The sequence below is a fragment of the Myotis daubentonii genome, chromosome 7, assembly GCF_963259705.1.
Source record: "Myotis daubentonii chromosome 7, mMyoDau2.1, whole genome shotgun sequence".
Classification (NCBI taxonomy): Eukaryota; Metazoa; Chordata; class Mammalia; order Chiroptera; family Vespertilionidae; genus Myotis; species Myotis daubentonii.
This window is the reverse complement of record NC_081846.1, coordinates 57,938,718-57,961,572: the sequence shown is the minus strand read 5'-3', so window position 1 is coordinate 57,961,572 and position 22,855 is coordinate 57,938,718. Positions and strand designations below refer to the sequence as shown.

General features: G+C 43.2%; 1 protein-coding gene across 5 annotated transcripts in view; it reads right to left on the bottom strand.

The window, feature by feature from the left end:
• ACVR1 (activin A receptor type 1) overlaps positions 1-22,855 on the bottom strand; it is a 129,193-nt gene that overhangs the window by 22,355 nt on the left and 83,983 nt on the right. For all 5 annotated transcript variants that reach the window (XM_059704387.1, XM_059704386.1, XM_059704384.1 and 2 more), the window contains 4 exons: positions 11,374-11,637; positions 9,007-9,218; positions 4,934-5,033; positions 1,325-1,471 (listed from right to left, as the gene is read on the bottom strand). In XM_059704387.1, coding sequence (XP_059560370.1) covers positions 1,325-1,471; positions 4,934-5,033; positions 9,007-9,218; positions 11,374-11,637 — 723 coding nt within the window. The remainder of the gene's footprint in view (positions 1-1,324; positions 1,472-4,933; positions 5,034-9,006; positions 9,219-11,373; positions 11,638-22,855) is intronic.

Genomic DNA, 22,855 nt, shown 5'->3' with positions numbered 1-22,855 from the left:
AGTAAGTACATGATGAGTGAAGGTGAAGGCCTAGGGCATGGCTGCACACTACTGGAGACTTTATAAACACTATACACTTAAGCGGCACTAAATTTATAAAATGAGATTAAATCAAGCGCAAGAAAAAAATGATGCAATCAAGAGACACGGTAAACACGGAAACTATGAGGCTGTTGCTTGCACAACACGGCATACTGTTTTACAGTAAACTTTCTTTTTATAAGCAGAAAGAGTATACTCTAGAATAATGACAAAGTATAGCATAGTAAACACATAAACCAGTAACACAGCCATTCATTATCAAGTATTATGTACTGTGCATTACCGTTGGTGCTATACTTTTATACGACTGGCAGCACAGATTTGATTACACCAGCATCACCACAAAAATGTGAGTAATGTGTTGTACTACAACATTTCCATAGCCACAACGTCCTGGGCGACAGGAATTTTCCAGCCATTATCATCTTATGGGACCACTGTTGTATAGGTTGTCCGTCACTGACTGAAATTTATACTGCGTATGACTGTACCGGAATAGGAATAAATTCTGCAAATAGCTTTGTGTATGCCAAACCTAATCCAATAGTCACAACGTGTCCAACACTACCTTCTACAGGTCAAATTCTATATGAACTTTATATCCATCAATTAAAAAGCACACCATGCAGCATTCGTCAAGGATGTATTAGTATAAACACATTTACAGAAACTTTTCAAAAAACATATACGCCAGTGGACGCAAGGAATATCCTCACCCTTTATAATTCCATAGCAGTATTTTCAATGAGCTCTCCACATATTTCACAAATGTTTTTAAGCTTTAGTTTCCAAATTAAAATGTATGCTAAATCCCTCTATAAATCTGGGCTTTAAAAAACGATGCCTAGTTTGAGGGAATGTGCATTTAATTACGATGTCCCTGGGAGCTGTGAATCTCTAGGAAATCATCCAAAGAGCTTTCTTAGTTTGATTCATGTAATAAATATTCAACAAGGGTGTGGGATAAGTAGAACCACCGAGGAAGCCTTGAAGTGAACAATATGGGGCAAATTTCTGTTGTTTAAATGACAACCTGCAGAATGAGAGGGAACAATAACTATTTCCTTTTCATCATTGAGAGAACCTTCCAATTCCACTTCTCTGCAGATATAAACAAGAAATTAGTTTTAAAAAATTAAATAGTATATAAATGCGCAAGATCCCTATATCGCTTTTCAGGAGAGACTGGAAAATTCACAGGCACCCCCATCAGAGAGGGCAAAGGCAAGCAAATGATTTCTTTCTAGATAGAAATCATAAGGGGAATTACCCTGGTACTTACCTAAAATATTTTCTTGCCTCAGCATCACAGTGTTGTACAATTCTGTTTCCCTGAACCACGACTTCTCATCCCGGGAGGAGAAGATCTTCACAGCAACATTCTCCCCTTGCCAGCTGCCCCTCCACACCTCACCATACCTGCCTTTCCCTGTGGAAAGCAGCACAGAGGTGACATTAGACAGGACAGAAGAGGTTGCCAATAAAGTGCATACCTGCAACTCTTAACCATGCCCACTGTTTACTGGGAAAACAACTTAGGGGATATAAATACCAGGACCTTTTGCCTGTAAAGGCAGAACCTGCCCCTCCCAGCCACTCCACTGTGATAACAAGTTAAACACTCTCAGTATCTGCACGGTACAATTAGCTGCACACGATAAAGTTTTACATTTGAATTCCTCTATTAAAGGGTCTGAAACACATAGTTTTTAAAAGCACATGAAAGTTAGCAAAACTTAGAAAATGGTACCGATCATTAGATTTCAGTGTGGTGTGGAAGGACAAAAACATGTATACGGCTTTACATAGACATTTATATGTTTCAAAAAGGAGACTGTTGAGTTTGAGATGTGTTGTTCTGAAGGGTTAAAAAGGCAATCACACACAAGCACACAAAAAACAATGCTGAGAAGGGGATCCACAAGCAGCCACTGCCATCCCTAAAGGATTTCTTGGCGGGGGATATAGTTCAAAAGAGGATTTGCAAAGTCTTAAACACGTAATCCCAGAACAGTCCTGATTTCTGACATTGGTCATGGGTATTTGCTTGTGAGACAGCCCCTGCAATGCCGCCCTGGGCCACACGGAAAAGACCAAATGGAGAAGACGTTTTGCAGAATGTGGTGACTAGCTGTGATGATTCTGCTGGGTGCCTGCCCTCTCCGGCAGCAGCAACACAACTATCGGCTTGTCAACTCCATGCGCCCTCTGCCACCCTTCTCCTTAATTATAGGAAGGGGTGAGCAGGGAGGTTGGGAGGAGGAGGTAATTACCACAAGACTCTGGGGATCAACATGGGGTATAATCAAGGGGTACGTGTGCGGCACCTAGATAATCATGCAGCAGGAGATACAAGTTGCAGCGCAGTGGGGCTTTCTACCCAGGCAAGTGCTGCTGGGAATCGCAGCTGGTAATAAGCAGCTGTGGCACCACCTGCACAGACAGGAAGACAGCTCTTTGCTGAACAACTAAGCCACCAAAAACCCAAACAAGGGGAGAGAAAGCATGTCTGTCCGGGTGACTCACCTGAAACATGATCAAAACCACTCAATTTAGATTTCCTTAGAACAAACAATGTCTCTACTAAATAGCAATTACTAATCCGAAAGGATGTTAAATGTGGTCACTGGGAACCCTTGTCAGGTCACACAAAATAGCACAAGATTAATTTTAATAAAATCAGATAATAAAGTCAACTGCCCAGCATTTGTAGCTCAAGATGAAGGCTGGGGGGAAGATATTACAAAATCAGCTGCTAGGAAATGATAGGCTAATCTTTTCCTGCCTTAGTTCCCTTCCTTATCTTTAGTTGCCCTTTGTCCTCAGAGTCTCATCAGGAAGGAGAGAAAATTTTCCCAGAGAATTGCGGCCATTACTAAAAAGTTCCCTTAAAGTCTTTTTTTTAAAAAAAAAAAAAAAGAAAAGAAAACAGAGATGAATGTCAGGATAAGTAGAGAGAATTAAAATAGAAACCTATTTCAATGGTTCTCAAACTCTTTTATGTTGTCAAATGCTTTCTACAAATGCATCCTTATGAATATATCCCTGAAAACAGAAGCAGAGCTGCCTGCAAAGGGGATCCCTAAGGCCTCTGAAATTTAGGGGTTCACTGGTCATCGCCTGGAAAAGAACTAATCTAGTTCAGCTTCTTTGCTTTTGAACCAATCATGATAACATACTATCATAAACAGTATATATGTTTAAAGGTGCAACATTATTTTGCCCTTTGACCTCTGGGGTCGATCTCGGAGGACTGACCTTGAGACCTGCTGCCCTGTGAATGGTGAGGATGGGGGTGAGACAGGCACATGTCTCCCTTCACTGCCTTCTCACCACTAGCCAGAATCCCTGGTTCATAATCCAGTAAGATGTTAACTGGTCCAAAAGGACAATGCTGGCTGGATGCAATGAGCACATTTGGGACATGTTTATTTCCTCCACTGCGGAGAAGCAGAGTGAGGTGGTGTTCGGAAACAGTTGAGTAGCTGCAGACTTAGAGAAAAGGCAACAGGCTCCAGCTGACCGCCTGTGTGCCTGAGTTGGGACTTGCTGCTCTTACTATCCCTGTCTGTCCCCATTTCTACTACTGGGTTTGAGGGTGTCCTGGTTTCCCGGAAAACAGTGAGAAAAGCCAGAGCACAGCAGCCAAGTGGTGGAGGGAGCCACCTCCCCCAAAGCTGCGGAGTCCAGCCCAGAGGAACCAGGAGAATCAAGAGGAGAGGACAGAGATATTGCCAACCCACTAGCACTACTGTGGTCATCCCTGCATGGAGTCTAAAAGAGAAATTATGAAAAACTATCATGTGGCTGGCAAATATCCACCACAACTAATAAAAAATGAAACTTTGAAATAAAAACATTAGGGCCTTAGCCAATGTGGCTCAGTTCATTGGACATCATCCCCTGCACTGAAAGGTTGCCAGTTCAATTCCCGGTCAGGGCACATGCTCAATCCCCAGTAGGGGCAGGGGGGAGGTGTGTGCAAAGGCAGCTGATCAATGTTCTGCTCTCATATCGATGTTTCTCTCTCTCTCCCTCTCCCTTCCTCTCTCTCTAAAAATCAACTTAAAAATCTTTTAAATTTTTAAAAAAATAAATAAAGATATAAGATGGTACCATCTTTATAGGGGGAAATCCAGTAATATACAAAACAAGCAATAAAAAAGTCATAAATTTTGACCCAGAAATCCTAATTCCCAGAATTTATTCTGAGGACTCAAAAGAGTGAAGCAGTGTGTGCAAAATCTTTCTCAAGTAGTATTGTTACAGAAAAATGAACATTCAATAGATGACTATTACACAGTCTTTAAAAATATTTACGATGTGTACAAAAAGGGGAAATGTGTGAGCTTAAAACTAAAAAAAAGGGACACAAATTGTACACACACTATGATTACATCTATGTGTAAATATGTTTCTATATGGAAAAACTGTGAGTGGCCATAGAGAAATACATATATCTTGTTTAAACAGATTACTTCACTATTTTTAAAGGCAGGGGAAGAGTGAGAGGGGTTAGAAACTTGCAATAAGCAAGTTTATGGTCCTAAAGCCTACTTACCTCAGATCATCCAATACCTACAATGAGAAGCAGCCCTATTCATTCATGTTTCAAGCATTTCCGTCTTCCCAAAGGGTGGACTTGCAACTGAAAGCTTCTGACTAAGCATGGTCTCTACTAACTAGTGACGGACTCCTTGGACAAGGACTTGTGCAAGTTTAGGTGCTCCCACACAAGTCACACAGAGAACAGAGACAAAGCCACACCACATGGCTACCCCCCATCTCCCGATGTTAGGAAACAAGAAACAGATTTTTCCAAGTGCCATCCTACTTCCAGAACCACAACTAACACTGCATATAACCCGCAAAGGAAGAGAAAATGCATTACCGACACACTCCAACAGTGTGATCTGACGAGCCACTGTTCTCTGAACCAGAAAAGGAAGGCCAGAGCCGCTTCCCGACGTACACGAGTGATCCAGTAAATCCTGTGGTTCGAGACAAGGAGAAAAGACACTGATGAGAAAGAGCCCTCGAATTAGAGCACGAGCATGCATAGCATTATCACTCACACAGTAGCAGCATCCTGGCCGCCATTAGTGTGCATGAACAGCCGCCATCAGAAGCACTGGTTTTATTAGAAAAACCAGAAGCCCATCCTCTCCCTAATACAGGATAGGTTTTCCTGAGGATTACGTGGTCCTTTCATGCACCCACAGTTTTAGAATTAAATATATAAAGAAGCTGAGTGGACAAAATCAAAGACGGGGAGTAGCAAGTCCAGGCTGAGCACAGGGAAAGTAGCAGAACAAAGACCAAGTGGAGCAAAGAGAAGAGAAAAGAGCTTCAAGTCCCAGGCTGGGCCCAACTGACCATATTCTACTCTGCTTGTCATTCATTATCTAGCAGAGGATCCCCTCTAGCTGACATGCCAACTAAGGGGCTCTCATGAGAAACGTACGAATTAGGAATAAGGAACAGATGGCGCTCATGTAGTAGAAAGACACACCAGTGGCCACCTGGGTCATCCAACTGGCACACTCCAGCAGAGAGGGGCTACCTGGATGGAGGTGTTACCCTTTTTTTTTTTTTTTTTTTTTAAAAATATATTTTATTGATTTTTTACAGAGAGGAAGGGAGAGAGATAGAGAGTCAGAAACATCGATGAGAGAGAAACATCGATCAGCCGCCTCCTGCACATCCCCCACTGGGGATGTGCCCGCAACTCAGGTACATGCCCTTGACCGGAATCGAACCTGGGACCCCTCAGTCCGCAGGCCGACGCTCTATCCACTGAGCCAAACCGGTTTCGGCGTGTTACCCTTTTTAAGTGAGTGAGGAGCAAAGGGGCCACGGCTCAGAAAAGCTAAAGCTTTCATTGGAAACATAAAACCATGCCCCCAAATCTACTTCTAACAAATAACATATTATGAAAAAGATTCCCCATGAGTTCATTCATAAATGTTTCCTTCTTAGGAAAAGAAGAAAGCAGAGGTCTTTCTGTATCAGAAATGGATTGTCTGCAATATACATTATTGTGCCCCCGTGTGATGGTGGTAAGGGTGCAGTCACAGTGAGCTGACATTCCTCACCCTTTCCCAAACATTTTAGCTGGCCTGTTAATACGATACACTGATTTGTTTGAATTTCACCTTTTCTTTTCTTATTCTGAGTTCCACTGTGAAGTACTGTTGATCAGCAAAATTACCAAAAGCTGAATATCCAAAAGAAAAAAATTTAGAATCCTTAAAACCACAAAATGGATAATCAACAGGAATTGAGTAAGATGAAGGGAACTTCCACATCCCCCTAACCATCTATTTGATGTTCGTTTTTTCTCTTTATTTATTCAATATTTTGAGAGAATAATCCAGAAAATTAAACTAATGTTATTTTTGCCATAATATATAACCCTGGTCCCCAGGATGGGGGTGGGGAGGAAATCAACCAAAGATATCCGAACATCTACTTCAACTCTGGGACCCCAAGGCTGCTTTTCAAGGTGGGGGAGCTGTTTAGTAAGATGTGCTTTGTTGAATCATACATGAGCATATTGCTTAAATGAACAAGTATGAAGACCAATAAGGACAAACTTGTTTTAAATAGTGTTGTTTACTGTGTTGTTATATCGCCCTATACTGTCATCTAACATGGTTGAGTTGAGAAGTATTTTAGCATATACTCCCATCCCTCTTTCAAAATTATAAAAACTATTTAAACAGTAATTTGCACAAGATATTCCTGTTATTGTCCATGGTGATTAGTTATGTTAGCTGTTCTGAGGAATGAAGTTCTGACAAATCTATTTCTGAATCTTGCTTTGTTAAATCTTTGTCAGGATTTATCCTTCTATCTTCTTTTTAAAAAAAGATGTTTTATTGATTTTAAGAGAGGGGGGAAGAGAAGGAGAGGGAGAGAGAAACATCAATGTGAGAGCATAACATGGGTCAGTTTCCACACACTTCCTACTAGAGATCAAGCCAGTAACCCAGGGAATCGAACCAGCAACCTTTTGGTACACGGGAGAATGCCCAATCAACCAAGCCGCACCAGCCTGGGCAGCCTTGTATGTTCTTGCTGCTAATTCAATAAACTTATTTAATGTTCCTCAAAATGTGAAATTAACCTGTAAGTACTTTTTAACAAAAAACTGCAATCCTCTACTTTTTGAAATAAAATGTCCTCTCTTTTTCCCCAGTTTTGCTGTACTACAATTTAAATAGGTAGGTAACAGGAAGCTCAACAAGGGTCTTCCCCCTTTTTCATACCAAAAAGTACATCTGACGGGTGGCCCAGTACTGGGGAAGGCAGCAGGATGGGGTATTTTCCAGCCTGGATCTGCTCGTACCCAATGTTTGAACAGCTTACCAAAAATGGTCCAGGTGCAGGACCTGCGCTGCAAAGATTGTCAAGGGCACGTCTTCTCCAGTAAAAAGGAAGTTGCAGGTCAGGCTTAACTACAGAAATGTCAGACACTTTTAAGCATATTGTCTAGAAGATTTAACACAAGAGGATCTTAAGTGACACATGATCATGGCATTAAATAACATCGACTCCCATTACAAAATGATTACCTTGATTGCCTTTCAATTCATCAGATTATGAAAAGGAATCTTGATTTGGTACGAGTAGGTTTTTAACGCCTCTCTAACACTCACCAGTGTGATGCCTTTTTCAGAGTAGGCACCAGTCTCACTCAGCATAGGATCCTTTTAGAACATTAATGCTTTCCTTTTTTGCAGTTTACGATAACCCTTTTATAGCAAATAATTCCCGTTTCCACTTTTTAAAGTCTCTTTAAAATTAATACTTGAGCCCAGCTGGCATGGCTCAGTGGTTGAGCATCGACCCATAGGAGGTCATGGTTCGATTCCCCATCAGGGCATATGCCCAGGTTGTGGGCTCGATCCCCAGTGAGGGGTTGTGGGTCAATAATTCTCTCTCATCATTGATGTTTCTATCTCTCTTTCCCTCTCCCTTCCTCTCTGAAATCAATAAAAATATATATTTTTAAAAACAATAACACTTGAAAAACAAATTTAAATTGTAAAAAAAAAAAAAAAGGAAGACAGTCACTTTTTACTGTGATTTCCTCATTTAAAAATTCACAAGAGTACTTTTAATGCATATAAATATAATAGTTTCAACCCTGTGCCATTCATTAGGGTAGCTGCTAGTCACATGCTGACACTGAGCAAGTGAACTGTGCTAGTCTAAACTATTGTAGGCTGTATGTGTAAAATACATACCAGATTTTGAAATCTTAGTTTAAAAAAGGAGTAAAATATCTTATTAGTAATTCTTTATGATTATATGTTGAAATTATAACTATATATATTAGGTTAAATATATTGTTGAAATTAATATCATCTGGGGTGTTGTTTTGTTTTTACTGTTTTTAAGGTAGCTACTAGAAAATGTAAAATTACATACACAATATGATGCACATATTTCTCCTGGACATCACTGGGTTTAGCCACATGACTGCACTCCACAAGGGGGCAGCACAGGAGCGTGAAAAATTTAATAGCTTCTTTTTTGAATGTCAAATTTTAAAGTCTTAAATTACAGGGTGTTAAAATAATCTAGAAGGAAGAGTGATTTTTAATACTAAGCAAAAGGTGCTTGTTATAAAAGCACTTTTATTGCTAAAAGAAAAAAGTAACTGAGTACCATAAATTCCAAGGCTCTCCTCTCACCCCCACCGCCTACAGGGCACTTTTCCCTTACTCCCCCAAAATCTGCTAAAGTAAATCCCATCTCTCATTTAATATAAACACTGTCTAAAATGAATGTTCTCCAATAGGGGAGACCAGACAGGTGCCAGCACATGCTTGCTTAGGATGTGCATGGCCAGTGCTATGTGTGCACACTGTCCGGTCACCAGTTACTATTAGCTCAAAACAAGAAGGCATCCTCAGCCATCTTCCTTATGCTTGGGATGCTAGGGTGACAACTCACTGCTAAAGTGCTGTCTCCAACATTGGTGGTGATGAGCCCTTCGATGGTGCCGTACTCCACGTCTCTGGGATTGAGGCGTTCTTGGTTGCGCCTTTTAAATTTTCGGAGAGCGACTCCCAGTAGGCAAGCTAGAAGGCATACTGCGAACACTACAGACAGAATGATGAGGCCGACCTCCAAGTGAAAATTCTGTGTTCCAGAAAAGGATTTCCCTGGAAATGGGGGTGAAAACGGTTGTAAGGATCAATGTTTACTTATTTAATATTGATGACCAATACCCTAACAGGTAGCTCCTGATCCTGACCACAAAGTCTCACAAGTCACAAAGTGTTAAAACTAACATACTTCCTAACACCTGGCCAATAGCCCAGTCACTTTAGCTAGTACTCATTTAGACACAACTGGAAAAATTCCATGGAGAGCCAACTGTATTAATGCACATACATGAGAGTGCTTTTAAAATATAGAGTACTATACAAATCTCTGGTGCTACTCTTATTAACTTGGGTTTGATTTGTAAGGATATTTTATCATCAGCCCCTTGCAGACAGACATTATGCTTTACTATCCCTAGGAGATAGTGCTGAGTTAAGACCAAATTGCCCAATCTCTCCAACGTATCCTAGATGTTTGTTGCTGAACTCTCATTGATCTTTTTATATCATGTTTTCGCCTAGGAACCTATTCCTTCATCTGTTCTTTTACTCAATGTCTTCAACATCCATTCACTCATTCAAAACATCCATTCACTGACTCTTCAGGCGTTCTTACACTATCCATCCAAATGTTCATGACTCAACACTTACACACCACTAAAGCAAACATTCTCAAAGACTTTCTACCTGCCTAGTGAGTTCAATCAAATTTTCTTACTTGGATAGTGAAGGTCCATAATTAAAAGATCACAAAACAATAATTCTCTCTGAATTTCAGACACCTTCATGACATTGTCACCAAGCCCTGTTCTTCCCAACATATGACTTACTGTTTTCCACGTCCCTGGCCCCTTCGGCAATCCAATCTCAAGCCTAGTTTCCTTTATACATTTCTTTTAACTTTCCGAATCCAACTAATTTAATCAACCACTTGGCAATATACCCCATGGCACGTATCACTTGTACTATAAAGTGTAAAACTAATTATATACAACATTAAATTATAAATATTACACCTCTCTAATTAAATTAGAAATTCCTTAAGTAAAGAAAATAACTTTCCTATTACAACTCAGAGGCTAGGAACTTTTCAAACTAGAGATATAATTTTTGTGTGAATGCAGACATTTCTTCATGTCTCCCCACTCTATTAATAACATGTAAACTCACAAAGTTTAAGAGTACAATTGTATTCCATCAGGTAAGCGTTTTAGCTGTAACCATTTAAGTACCTAATCTCTCTTTTAAAAACTGTCTTTTATTATTCAAGCCTATTTGCTTATCAGAATTTAACCTTTTCTGTATGCCTGAAGGTCATTACCATGTTTTCAACAATTACTGTAACGTGACCGTGCATCAGTCTTTTTCATTTTTTGAGTCTCCTCCCTTGCTGGCTGACATTTCCAGCAGTGGATGCTCCCACTAGCTTCTCCTACTCCATTTTTTGGGTTGATTCTCCTTTTGTGAGAGCAAAATTAAATAACCATGCCTATTAAAAATGTACGATATTATTAAAAGTAAATTTGCCTTAGAGTGAATCTACACAGACTAAGATACTTTAATATTTGTAGGAACTCTGAGCTAGCAAGTTCAGGCTCATTCCATGGGGAAACAATTTCAGAGGAGAACTGATTTTCACTGGTTTCGGAATCCACATTGAATGACACAGAGAAGATTCCACATCAACTCCAGGGTTCATGGGAAGTCTCACACAGCTTCATGATTCAGTGGTCATAGGACATGAGCTTTTAGTGAGCCTTTCTTTGTCTCCTTCCTTATAAAGAAGAGGTTTTCCACTCAGGCACCTAAGTCTTAGGGTCCATTTTCCTCCCTACACACTCAACTCTTTACTAAGCAGAATGTTTTCTGAAATGTCGAACGCCATCCTGGCTCATTAACTGAAAAGGCATCAGGAACTGTTGTCCACCTGCGTGTGACTGCTGAGAGAGACCTGGCCGGCCAAGATGTCCCTGAGGCGGACATCGCCTTGTTGACTTTCCCCCTAAATGTCCATCCTTCCATCCTCTTCCTTTTAAATTCTACAGGTTGTGCCTTTCTCTTCTTCACCCAGAACCACCTTCCCTGTCACCCACTGCCTCTGGTTCAAAGAGTTGGAGGAAAGCCTTGGAGCCACTCCCACCTTTAACCCACAGAGAATCAGCCCGACACTAACAAAAACCCTTGATCTAAAAGCAGACAAGTGCGTGAGAACCTTTAGTGGGCAGCTGGGCCGTGATGTTCCTGTTGCACCAGTCCCCCTGGCAGCACTCCACGGCCTGGCCAGGCGATGGCGGGGTCTTACAGGTCATCTTCCCCTGCTCGTAGACCTGGAAGCAGCCTTTCTGGTAGACGTGGAAACCATCGTTTATGCTCAGTGAGGAGAAGCACTGCTGGCCTTCACAGTGGTCCTCGTTCCCACAGGAGCGGCCTTCACACACACACATGTACAGTTTGGGGTTCACCTTGGGCTTCTCATCTGTAGAAGGATAGAGAGGAAGAGGGGGAGTCACTGAATGGATTATACACCCAAGGGGGCAATAAGACAGTTTCTCCAAGACCATTGTCCACATTCTGTGGTCTTGTATCTCTCACTTGACCAAGTACCAAATGATAATCACTACTCAGTATATAAACTCATTTATATAAGCTGTGTACTCTTTTAGATTCTACTAGGCCAAAGAGTGGTTATCATTTGTCCACAGGCTCCAGAAAATGAGGTTCTCCCACTGTGGTTTACGTGTTATCTTCAGCCCAATGGGCTCGCATCTCCTAATTCCTTCATCAAAATAAAATGTTTTACCAGAACATAATGCTCATCTCTTTTATTTTGTGTAAGAAAAAGGATGGTTCCTAAATATAGTGTGTGCCAAAAAATGAATACACACTTTGAATAATTATAAAGGCAGTGTTTATTAAATTACATTTCGTTTTGAACCTGGAGAATATTATGCTAGGCGAGGCAAGCCAGTCAGAGAAAGACAAGTATCCCATGATCTCACTCATACATGGAATCTAGTGAACAAAATAACCTGATGAACAAAACAGATCCAGAGACATGGAAGCATGGAACAGACTTCTGAACCTCAGAGGGAAGGCAGGAGGGGAGGGTGGGTGGGAAGAGATCAGCCAATGAACTTGTATGCATATATGCATAACCCATGGACACAGACAATAGGATGGTGAAAGTCTGGGGTGGGGGGTCAGGGGTGGGCTAGGAGAGATCAAGGGGGGAAAAGGGGGCATTTGTAATACTTTCAACAATAAAGCTTTAAAAAAGTACATTTCGTTTTCAAAATTGAGCTATTAGCTGTTAAAGTGTGTATACGTTTTTTGGGGACAACCTATTTATGGCAGCTGTTAATGCCCATTCCTGCTAGCTCCATACAAATCTTCATCAACCAGTAATACAAGAAATGGTCACGGTCCTGCTGTTACCGGTCTGCTTCAGCAATATACCACATGGTAAGAGTTTACAAGTCTAAAATTACAAACCCATATTATCAATACTTTAAGCTAGATGCCTAGACTAATTTTTTAACAGTAATAATACTGAATTTTTACATTAATTACAATGGAAATTCATAGCTGCTTACATATTTTCAAGTGGCAGAAAAAAAGTTTGGCAGCACTTATTGAGGATGAGGGCACAAGAAGACAAAGGGAGCAGAACAATGTTTGAACAATAAGGTCACAGATGGGATCCAAGGCACAGCCCGCACCTGGTGGGTCTACGACGCAATGGAAAGAGGCAGAAATGTATCATCAGGGAAGCAGACCTCAGCAGACTCCTGTCTCTTTCTGAAACCCTCATTTGCAGTTTCATTTTTCATATGCTCTTTCGCCCCTGGGCCCTCTTGTTAGAACGATTAGTTCAGACTTGCTGGTCACAACAGTTTCCACTAGTTACTAGCGGGGAAGGAAAGTGAAGATATAATATAAACAGCCACGTCCTAGAAGCCACTGATTAGTTAGCTGTGGCCACATTCACCCTAGCACTGTTCATATAAGGACATTCCGAGCTCCCTGGGATGGTCGAAGGCACAGACCGTCTGCCTTCTCATCCTGAACCCTCTGCCACAGGTCTGCGAGATAACTGCTTCTTTCTTAAAATAACCGGTCGGGCGGCTGTGCTTTTAAGAGACCTTAAGGTAAGGTCTTTGAAAATGTCAAGTTCATTTACACAGATTTGTGTGGGTGCGCGCAAAGATGTGGGTTATCTCAAAAAGAGGGGAAAATGGCATTCTTAATCTTTCTTCTTCCCTCTTCAAAGTGAAAATAGTTCACTGCCCACTGAAATGTGGGTGCCTCGTCCCACAGAGTAAGTGCATGCAGACACAGACACAAGGCCTTCTATTTATAATTGACTTGCTAGTTCTTTTGAAAACCACAAGGGGCTTATCCAAGAGCAAAGACATGCCTGGAAGCAGAAAATCCAAAATAGCCGCTGACAGTATATGTATGTCACCAACTCACCCCCGAGACTCAAAAGCCCTCAGACATTTTTAATGAGCAAAAACTGAAATGAGCCAAGAGATGGTCTTTATTTTCCCTGCCTAGAGAAATCCAAGAGAGATTCCAACACCAATTTATTTCGATGAGGATGAGAAACATATATATATATCTGTTGACATAATCCAGCAAAAAGTTTACACTTGCCAAAAGCGAGTTGAAAGATAATATTTCTAGGGAGTCTAGACATGCTTGCCACTCTCGAATGGCACAAAGCTGGCTGAGGGCTGCCAACAATGTTGCCCGACAGGTGATGATTCTTTGGAGGGAAGCGGATGGGCAGAGGGAGGAGGCTGCTAGTATGTCGTATTGACTTGTTTGTCATCTACAGCAGGGAATTAGAAAGGCTATATTTAAAAACGGTGCAATAACGCAATTTCTGTAAATTCAAACATAAGCATCTATTTTAAAACCCTAAGTATTTTTTAAAGACTACATATATCCAAGGATACATACCTAACACATTAAAGAGGTTGTGTCTGTTGACAGTAAGTTGGGATTGAGGGGTTAGAGTTGGGATGAAGAGGTAAAATAAAATAGGAGAGTGATTAGCTGTTCATAGACTGATAATGGATTAAAGAGTACAAATTACTTAACTCGCTGTACCTACGGTGCACTAGGAACAACTATAAACAAGCACCGCTGGCCCTCCATACCCGCGGGTTCCACATGTACAGATTCAATTAACCTCAGAGAGAGATATTTGGAAAAAAAATGTTATGTTGTTGCTGATGTGTCTATACCAGTGATGGCGAACCTATGACACGTGTGTAGAGGTGACACGCAAACTCATTTTTTTGGTTGATTTTTCTTTCTTAAATGGCATTTAAATATATAAAATAAATATCAAAAATATAAATCTTTGTTTTACTATGGCTGCAAATATCAAAACGTGTTAGGTCAGGGTTTTTCAAAATGCTGACACGCCAAGCTCAAAGGGTTCACCATCACTGGTCTATGCTATGTAGTTAAGCATACAATGATTGTACAGACTTTTTTCTTGTCATTATTCCCTAAACCCGTGGTCGGCAAACTGTGGCTCATGAGCCACATGCGGCTTTTTGGCCCCTTGAGTGTGGCTCTTCCACAAAATACCACATGCGGGCGCACGTACAGTGCGATTGAAACTTCGTGGCCCACGCGCAGAAGTCGGTTTTCGGCCTGAGCGAGTCTATTTTGAAGAAGTACTGTTGATATTTGGCTCTGTTGACGAATGAGTTTGCCGACCACTGCCCTAAACAATACAACTATTTACATAGCATTTACATTGTATTATGTATTGTAATCGAGAGAAGACTTAAAGTGTATAGTGGAATGCGCATAGGTTGATAGGTTGTATGCAAATACTTTGCCATTTTATGTAACAGACCTGGGCATACACAGACTTGGGGGGTGGTCCTGGAACCAATCTCCAGAGGGTACCGAGGGGCAGCTGTAACTCTAGACAACAAAGGGCTCACTGATCATTGATCCTATGGAAACGGATGGTCCAGAGGACCAAGGAATTAATGACACTTTGTGGTTCTAGTAAAAACTGTCAAATTTTTAAACACACAATAATAATAATTCTTCTAATGTGCTCTCAGAGTGAAGTCTACTTTTAAAGTTCCAGCCCAGACTGAACTCTGCATCCACAGATGCAAGACCTTTCCAAGGTCGGTGGTTTCTAACAGGATGTGGGGACTATCAGAGGTTTGGACTGTAACCTAAAGAATTTTGCCAGAATTGAACAGCCTCGAGTAAATATGGTCTTTAGAGAAATTCAACCCACTGTACTCACTATGGGGTCATAAACTAAGTCAAAGGGGTTCATTCATTTCTCAAACAGTCTCCGTGAGTCTTTATATTCCTATGGTGGCTGAGTAAAGATGATCAGGGTTAACTACTTCTAAGTTAGTGATTCTTTTCAGTAAGATGTCAAAAAAAACAGAGTTTTCATATCCTCCCCTCCACAATCAAGGAAAAAAAAGGGAAGAAAGACAGCTGTTAATGATATGTAATAATGAACTCAAACTCGGATATAGAGGAGCCATGAGCTCAGTCCAGCAGTTAGCTCATGGGAAAATATAAAACTTGCACCAGCTTCGTCCTATTTTGTTTCTCATCCACATTTCACCCTCTGAATTTGTTCATTCCCACATAACTAATGAGCAGAGCCCTTCATGTATCTCTTTTTCATATACAGACAAATATAAAGACCCTAGATTCTTAGGAACAGAAAAATGACCACATACGCACGCCTGCACACACGCATACACGTTGGTTAAACGCCACTTTGGCAACTTGATCCGGCAAAGTGGATTAGTCAAAGAGATGCCAAAAGGATTTTCCGAGCTAGGATTACTAATTCAACAAAGTTAAAAGCAAGGTAGCAGCACTTTCAGATCTTAATATTCACAATTCTAAGGAACACAGCTGGCCCTAGAATGCCCATGACTCACTGTTTTATAAAGTCCTGTCAAATTTGGGGAATAACCATAACATGTGTGGGCCTGTGATATTTCACTTGGGGCGGGATTGTGGTGGGAGGGGAGTAAGGGTACGAGAATGATCACAAAACCCCTCTTAGGGCCAAAGGCAAGTGTCTGCAGACCTCTCACCTCCCAGATTGTGATATGAATACCGTGCACAGCAAAGATAATCGCCTTCTCTGACTGATCTCCCACCGTACTGACAGGAGGCGCCACATCTGATAGGAAGTATTTCACACTTGCCTATTAAATAACCAGGAAGTGTCCTGGCAGAAGGCAAGTCTACTCCACCTAACCGACAATCATTTCAATAATTTAGTCATTTAAAAGTCAAGCCAGAGGTATTCCCTCTCTGAGGAGCTCGCCCACATTGTCTGTTCCAGAAGGCACCTCCCGGCATTACTCAGTGTTATGGCTGGCACCGCGCGCCCTTTGTATCCTGAGCAAGGCCCCGGAGCACACTTGCAGCCTGCGTCTGGCTGGGAGCAGCAGAGTTCAATGCCCCTTGGGAGGATCCAGGGCTGGCTCCCCAACCAGAGGTGCAGGCTCGGGATCCAGGGGTTCTCCACAGCCAAATCTTTGAAAAGATCTGCTTTGTTCTGGGTAATACCTCACCATCTGGGCACACCTAGACTCATGGCCCAATCCTAGCCTGGCAGAGGAAGAGGCAGAGCAAAGAGCGCCATGAACTTTTCAAACTTGTCCACAGTCTGGGATAATCTTGTACCTCATAGTAAAAGCATTCACCTGTGCGTTTTGAGTGGGACTTGAGCAATCCAGGCACAACAGGACGAACTTGGACTTCTCCCCCCCAGTGTTCTCCCTCTCTCCCTCACACCTGTCTAGTCATGCACTCCCTGATGTTTTAAGGCATTTAAACTGATCATCATTCTAAATGGTGCACAAAACCCCACATTTCCCACTAACATCTGTGACACAACAAACAAATGAGGAAATGCTACAAGGAAACCAGACTCTGTGATCCCAGGAACAGCCTCAATTTCTTAATGGCTGATCTCAAAGTAGCACAAAAAAACACACAACACACGTGGTTATTGGAGGATGGTTATAAAAGTCCAACAGCTCAGAACTTTATAGGCTAAAAAAGGAACGCCAAACATCCCTGGACTCCTTCCAACAGTATCAATGATTCATTCATTCAAAATGACGGCTTATATGAGGGCTTATAGATATGGGAGTCCTTCCATGGTCTCCTAATCCGAGAGTACAGTTTGGCACCTCTCCAGAATCTGAAAGCATTTGAGGTCTCTGGCATTAAACAAAGGCTTAAGGAAGGATTTTGCAATGCCAGGTAGCACTGCCAGCAAGCCAGCTCGTACGACAGAAACACAGAGGTCCGTCCGGAACGCCTCGTGAAGGGCATCTGACGGTCTGGCAGCAGGCAGGCAGGCGATGTGCTCAGGGCTCAAATACACCAAGTGCCCAAATGCTCTGATGAGAAAACACTCATGATAAATCACTCTTTTTTTTTTTTTTTTCCTGATCAGAGAAGTTGATACTTGGTGAAGTTGGAAAGCCAAGAAGAAAATGTGTTCTAGGAGTTAAGAGAGAGAAGAGAAAAATTTGAATGAGATCATATTATATTCAAATAACAACAAAATAATGGTGTCAGGATTTCCAAGATTTTGAACTCATGATGCCTCCACTCCAGGTGTGTTCTTCCTCAAGGTTCCCTAAGTCAGCCAATACCACCCTTATTCAGATGTACAAGCCTGATGCTCTCTGGCTTCCACTACTCTCAAAATTGGCAAAATCATTCATCTGGCCTACAAAAGTCCTGGTGGACATGACCTCTGCCTCTTCAGCCTTCCCCCAGATCCCTTCAGTTCTTAGAAGGCCTCTTCCTGCCTCAGGGTCTCAGGCCCTTTAGGTACGGAATTCCCTCCACCTGGATGCTTAGTTCCCTTCCTGCCGACACCCCCAACCCCCTAGTTAGTTCTTATGCTCCCCTCAGATCTTCCTTACACATCATTTCCTCAAAGAGCCTTTGCTCACACAGCCAAATTTAAAGTAGAAACCACCTGTCCACACTCACAAACGTGTGTACGCCTGTTCAATGTCTAAGTCTTTCCTCACTGTGAGCCCCATGAGGGTAGGAACCGAGCCTCCTGTGCTCACCATTCCAGACCCCTCAACGGCCTCAGTACTTGGCAGGAGTACCACCAGCCTGAGGACTATCGGCTTCAGAATGAATTTTCTCTTCACAGAAAGGATTCAGAGGTGGGAAGAGACATGATGCTGGTTTTCAGAGCAGACTGAGCCCATAAAGTCTTTAAATGTCAGCAGAGATCTTAAGGCAAGGCTTAGTCACCTAGCCAGCATGTCTGTGCAAACCACTCCCTCTGAGAGCAGCTTGCCACGGCCTCACATCTGCTCTCCTACCCGGGCTCACAAGTGTGGAAAATCCATCCTTCCTGGGGTGTGCTGGGTTTTTTGTTTGCTTGTTTGTTTGCTAGGAGAAAGAGGTAAAACACAGGAGTTCCTAAAACGGGGAATTAATACATTATAGAGCAGCAGGGCTGTTACAAGTGGTCCTTCCTTGGATGGTTGATTTGAGGACTTTTAGCTGCTACGGTCAAAACACAGTAAGTGCCTGACTCCAGTCGGCTGAGAGGGGTCATGCAGGGCTCGCTGCTCGGCAGTGAAAACCATGCCCCTGGTCTTTGCTGCCATTTCTCTCCTATTGGGAAAAGAACGGCGTGCTCAGCAGGCAGTGGGGAAGAGCGAATTACATCATTTTCCCCCTCTTGCTTTGCTGAAGGTGATAAGGATTCCGAAGTCATACTGCACTTGAACTGCTAGAGCTGAGAGAGGGAAAAAGTGCCATCTGTTTATTTTGTGTCTGGCTGACTCCCTGTCTGTGAAATAATCCCTGTAAATGAAGCCTATTGCAGCAGCCACACCTTCCATTTCAAAGCCAAAAACGCAGTCTGTGTTTAAGTGACTAACATTATGGGGCACTGACCTAAGACAATATGGGTCTGTCTTTTCCATGTTTTTTATGATCCCCTGAATGGATCAAAGACTTGCCTTTCACCCAGATGCTGTGTCTGTGAAGCAACTCCTGAAGAGCTATGAACATGGAGAAAAGAACGGCCCCTTTCTTCATTTGTGTTTTCAAACTTCTCGAATCTGCTTCAGAAAAGCAAACAACGGCAAGGCCTAATGGAAATGACCTACTGAGGAATTCTTGTAGAGAGAACATACCCCCACCCCATCCCGCATACTGACAATGCCCGTGTCTGAGGGACGCTCCAGCCACGGGAAGTAATTGTACCGCAGTCTGAAGGAGGAGGGGAAATGTCCTGGTGGGTTATACACATTTCATAAAGTCACTCCCTGTTCAGGTTTAGGAGAGAGCAGGGATATGGCACCATCTACAGAATGCTCCTGGCTAGGTCTGTTCTCGGTGTGGAGAGGTGTTCCTGACCCTCTGGATGTTCCTGCTCCAGAGAAGATTGCCTACCCAGGGTCTACATGGAAAGTTTTGGTTTTAAAGGAAGCCTTAAACAAGGGCTAGATGGGAAAGGACAGTGGAGAAGGAACTCGGGGGCAGCCTCAGCACCCAGCGCCCACCTCTACTTCCCCTCCCGTGCCCTCCTCTAGACCTTTTTCTTGGGGACTCAGGGAACAGGCCTCCAAGGTAGCCAGTCTTTGCTCTGCTTAGCATCTGTAAGCCACCACCCCACTGCCACACCCTTTCCGGAAGCTTTCAAACCACAGAGATAAACCCTTCAAAAGATGGGCACTGCGCCAATTTGTTGAACAACTGTCTTACAAAACCAGCCTCCAGGCATTACGGAACCCAAAAGCTAAAGGTGAAAACTGCGGAATTCCTTCAATTTCTCCTCCCTGGCTCCCTACCCTACCTGACTCCAGAGAAAAGCACAGAGGGAACAAGGTAATTTCTAGACTGTTTTCTCTCCTGCCCAGATGAGGCCACAGACAGTAAGATACTCAAGGATGATGAGAAACTGGGCAGAGCCCAAGCATCTCTCATACTGCTATTCCCTATCTCCCGATTTCCCAATTCATGTCCCAGGGCCTTAGCAGAACTCCTTGAAAGGTTAATGCAGAAATGAACCCCATGCCTTCCATCCCATGAATATAAGCCTTGTGCATCTGCATTCCAGACTTTATCACTTGACCTTTGCATTGTATATCTTCTCTCCCCTATCGGTCTAATTAATAGGATTCACAAGAATTCGTTAACGCCTAAATTTAAGACCCTTAAGAAGGCTTATTAGCCATAAACTTAAGATCCAACAGTCACCATGAGCGGGTGGAGTTTGGGTCATTCTCCCTGAGCCCACAGAAAGGCTCCAGGTGTTGACCCTGAAGGTAGAAACCGAAACATTTCTTTGTGGTTCTGTGAACCAGAACTGGCTTTTCAAACACACACTCCCTCCCCCGCACTCTCTGTGGCAGAGCACACCATTCCCAGCTTCCACAGTCATCGTGGGCCTGGGCAGAAGAAAGGCAGCTGAAGCCGAGACGTGTCACGAGGCCACTGGCGGGAGAGCAAGAATATCTAAACGCGAACCACGGCGAGAGCCACAGGCCAGCATTTCCGCAGATTCTCTTGGGCTCCTGGAGCTGCAGAGCACTGACGGCCTAAAGATAACCCAAGTATCTACGAAGGGTCACTTTTAAATAGTAGCTTTAATACCACCAGTCATTTCAGAAGTATTTCCTTCCAGAGTCTGCTTCCATCCACACTGGCGTGCCAAGCATGCCCAACAATGGCAACCCGCTGAAGAGATGAAAGCCCAGAAGTAAATGGAAGGAGTCCCAAAGGGGAACAGACAGCTCCCAACACGCTGCGACTCTATTCTGTGCCCAAATTTGGACTGCCGAGAAAGAATAATTTAGCTCAGAGACACCTTGTAGAAGTGATCGGCTGACAATCATTGGGGATTAAAGAGCAAGTAGGAAATTAGTTTATCTCAACTCGTTTCTAAGCGGAGGCAGCATAAACCATGGATGGCTACTATCCAGGAGTGCTTGTAGGAAAGCCTTTCCCTCCAAGAGAAAACTCTACTTCTCAGTCTATTGGACCACAGTTTGGCTGAGCAAAGAGAACTGTGTGGATTCTTCACCACATACTGTACATACACAGCCACTGTGGCCACCCACTAACCACAGAACCGCCAAATAGAACAGCTCCGAAGAGCCTACTGATTTTTTTTTTCTTCCTTTTAAGCCATAGCCAAGGTTCCCAAGATCTTCCTAAACACCATTAAAATCTACCCAGCCCCTCACCTATCCACCAAGTGAGTCCACACTGTCCTCAATGGCAGTCGGCCAGGGGCTGGTGTACAAGGGACAGGTGCTCAGTGAGCTATTTTCAGTTGCTATCAGATCAATCTGGAGCTGCACATGCTCAGTAGGCAGGCAAGTTTTGGTTGCATTTCAAACTCTGGGCAGCCAAGAGACATACACCTTTCACAGCTGCCAGGGCAACCAGCTGCCCGGTGCTCCTCCCAAGACGGGAGCAATGAAAACAGTGTAACCTGGCCAGCCAACATGCCAGTGAGCAAGCTGTACTCCCGTCTCACTGCCCGGGTTATTCTGAGCTGGGCTTATTGACACTCCATGGCAACACAGGAACAAAGGGCCAGCGAGAGGGATTTAAATGTCTCCCAAAAGTTGCTAGAAAAGTCAGCAGCTCAGACATCTGCTTTCATAATAAAAGTAGCCGTGGAGTTATTACTAGATGAGCGCTGTTTGCCGCCGCTGTTATTGTTTGTGAACCGACTGGATCAAAGGTCTACTCTTTGAACTAAGGTTTGGTTTGTTTTCTTGCTTCTTTTTGTTGTTTGCCATCATTGAATTGGAGGCCTTTGAAAATGCAGCTTCCCTGACGCACACTGCAGGGGGACCACATTTTCTCATCCCTTTACCTCTCATCTTGCCATGCCCTGTGATCCACTTTCACCCACAACTCTCACCCACAACTCTTCCAGAACACACCAACTGCCCCTACTTAATCTTTCACGAGCTCTCACTGCCCCCACGCACAAGACCCTGCCAAGCTTGTAAGGCCTCAGCTCTCAACCGGAATCCCTTCTCCCGGCGGCTCAGCCGGTGGGACTTCCCAGGCAATATCCAACATCGCCTCACTTCTCTGGGCTCGATCCCTGCCCTGCCTAACAAGTCCTTCTCTGCCATTCCTTCACTCGTCTCATGCCTGTTCATCCTTCCGGACCTCACCTCCCTGGGCTGGTGTCCCCAGCCCAGCCCAGTGTGATATGGAGGCCCTTTCTGCCGATGTTCCTTGTGCCGTCCTGTGACCTTTGCCTTATCCAACAAGACTGTGACTCCTTGTCATCAGGAACCACTTCCAGTTATGCTGACATCACCAGTGCCTGCCAGTGTACTCATGCTGATTTATCAATTAAAACAAACTGTCTTAAGAAATAACAAGTGGCCCTAACCGGTTTGGCTCAGTGGATAGAGCGTCAGCCTGCGGACTCAAGGGTCCCAGGTTCGATTCCGGTCAAGGGCATGTACCTTGGTTGCGGGCACATCCCCAGTGGGGAGTGTGCAGGAGGCAACTGATCAATGTTTCTCTCTCATCGATGTTTCTGACTCTCTATCCCTCTTCCTTCCTCTCTGTAAAAAATCAATAAAATATATTTAAAAAAAATAAAAATTAAAAAAAAAGAAAAGAAATAACAAGTGTGGGAGAGG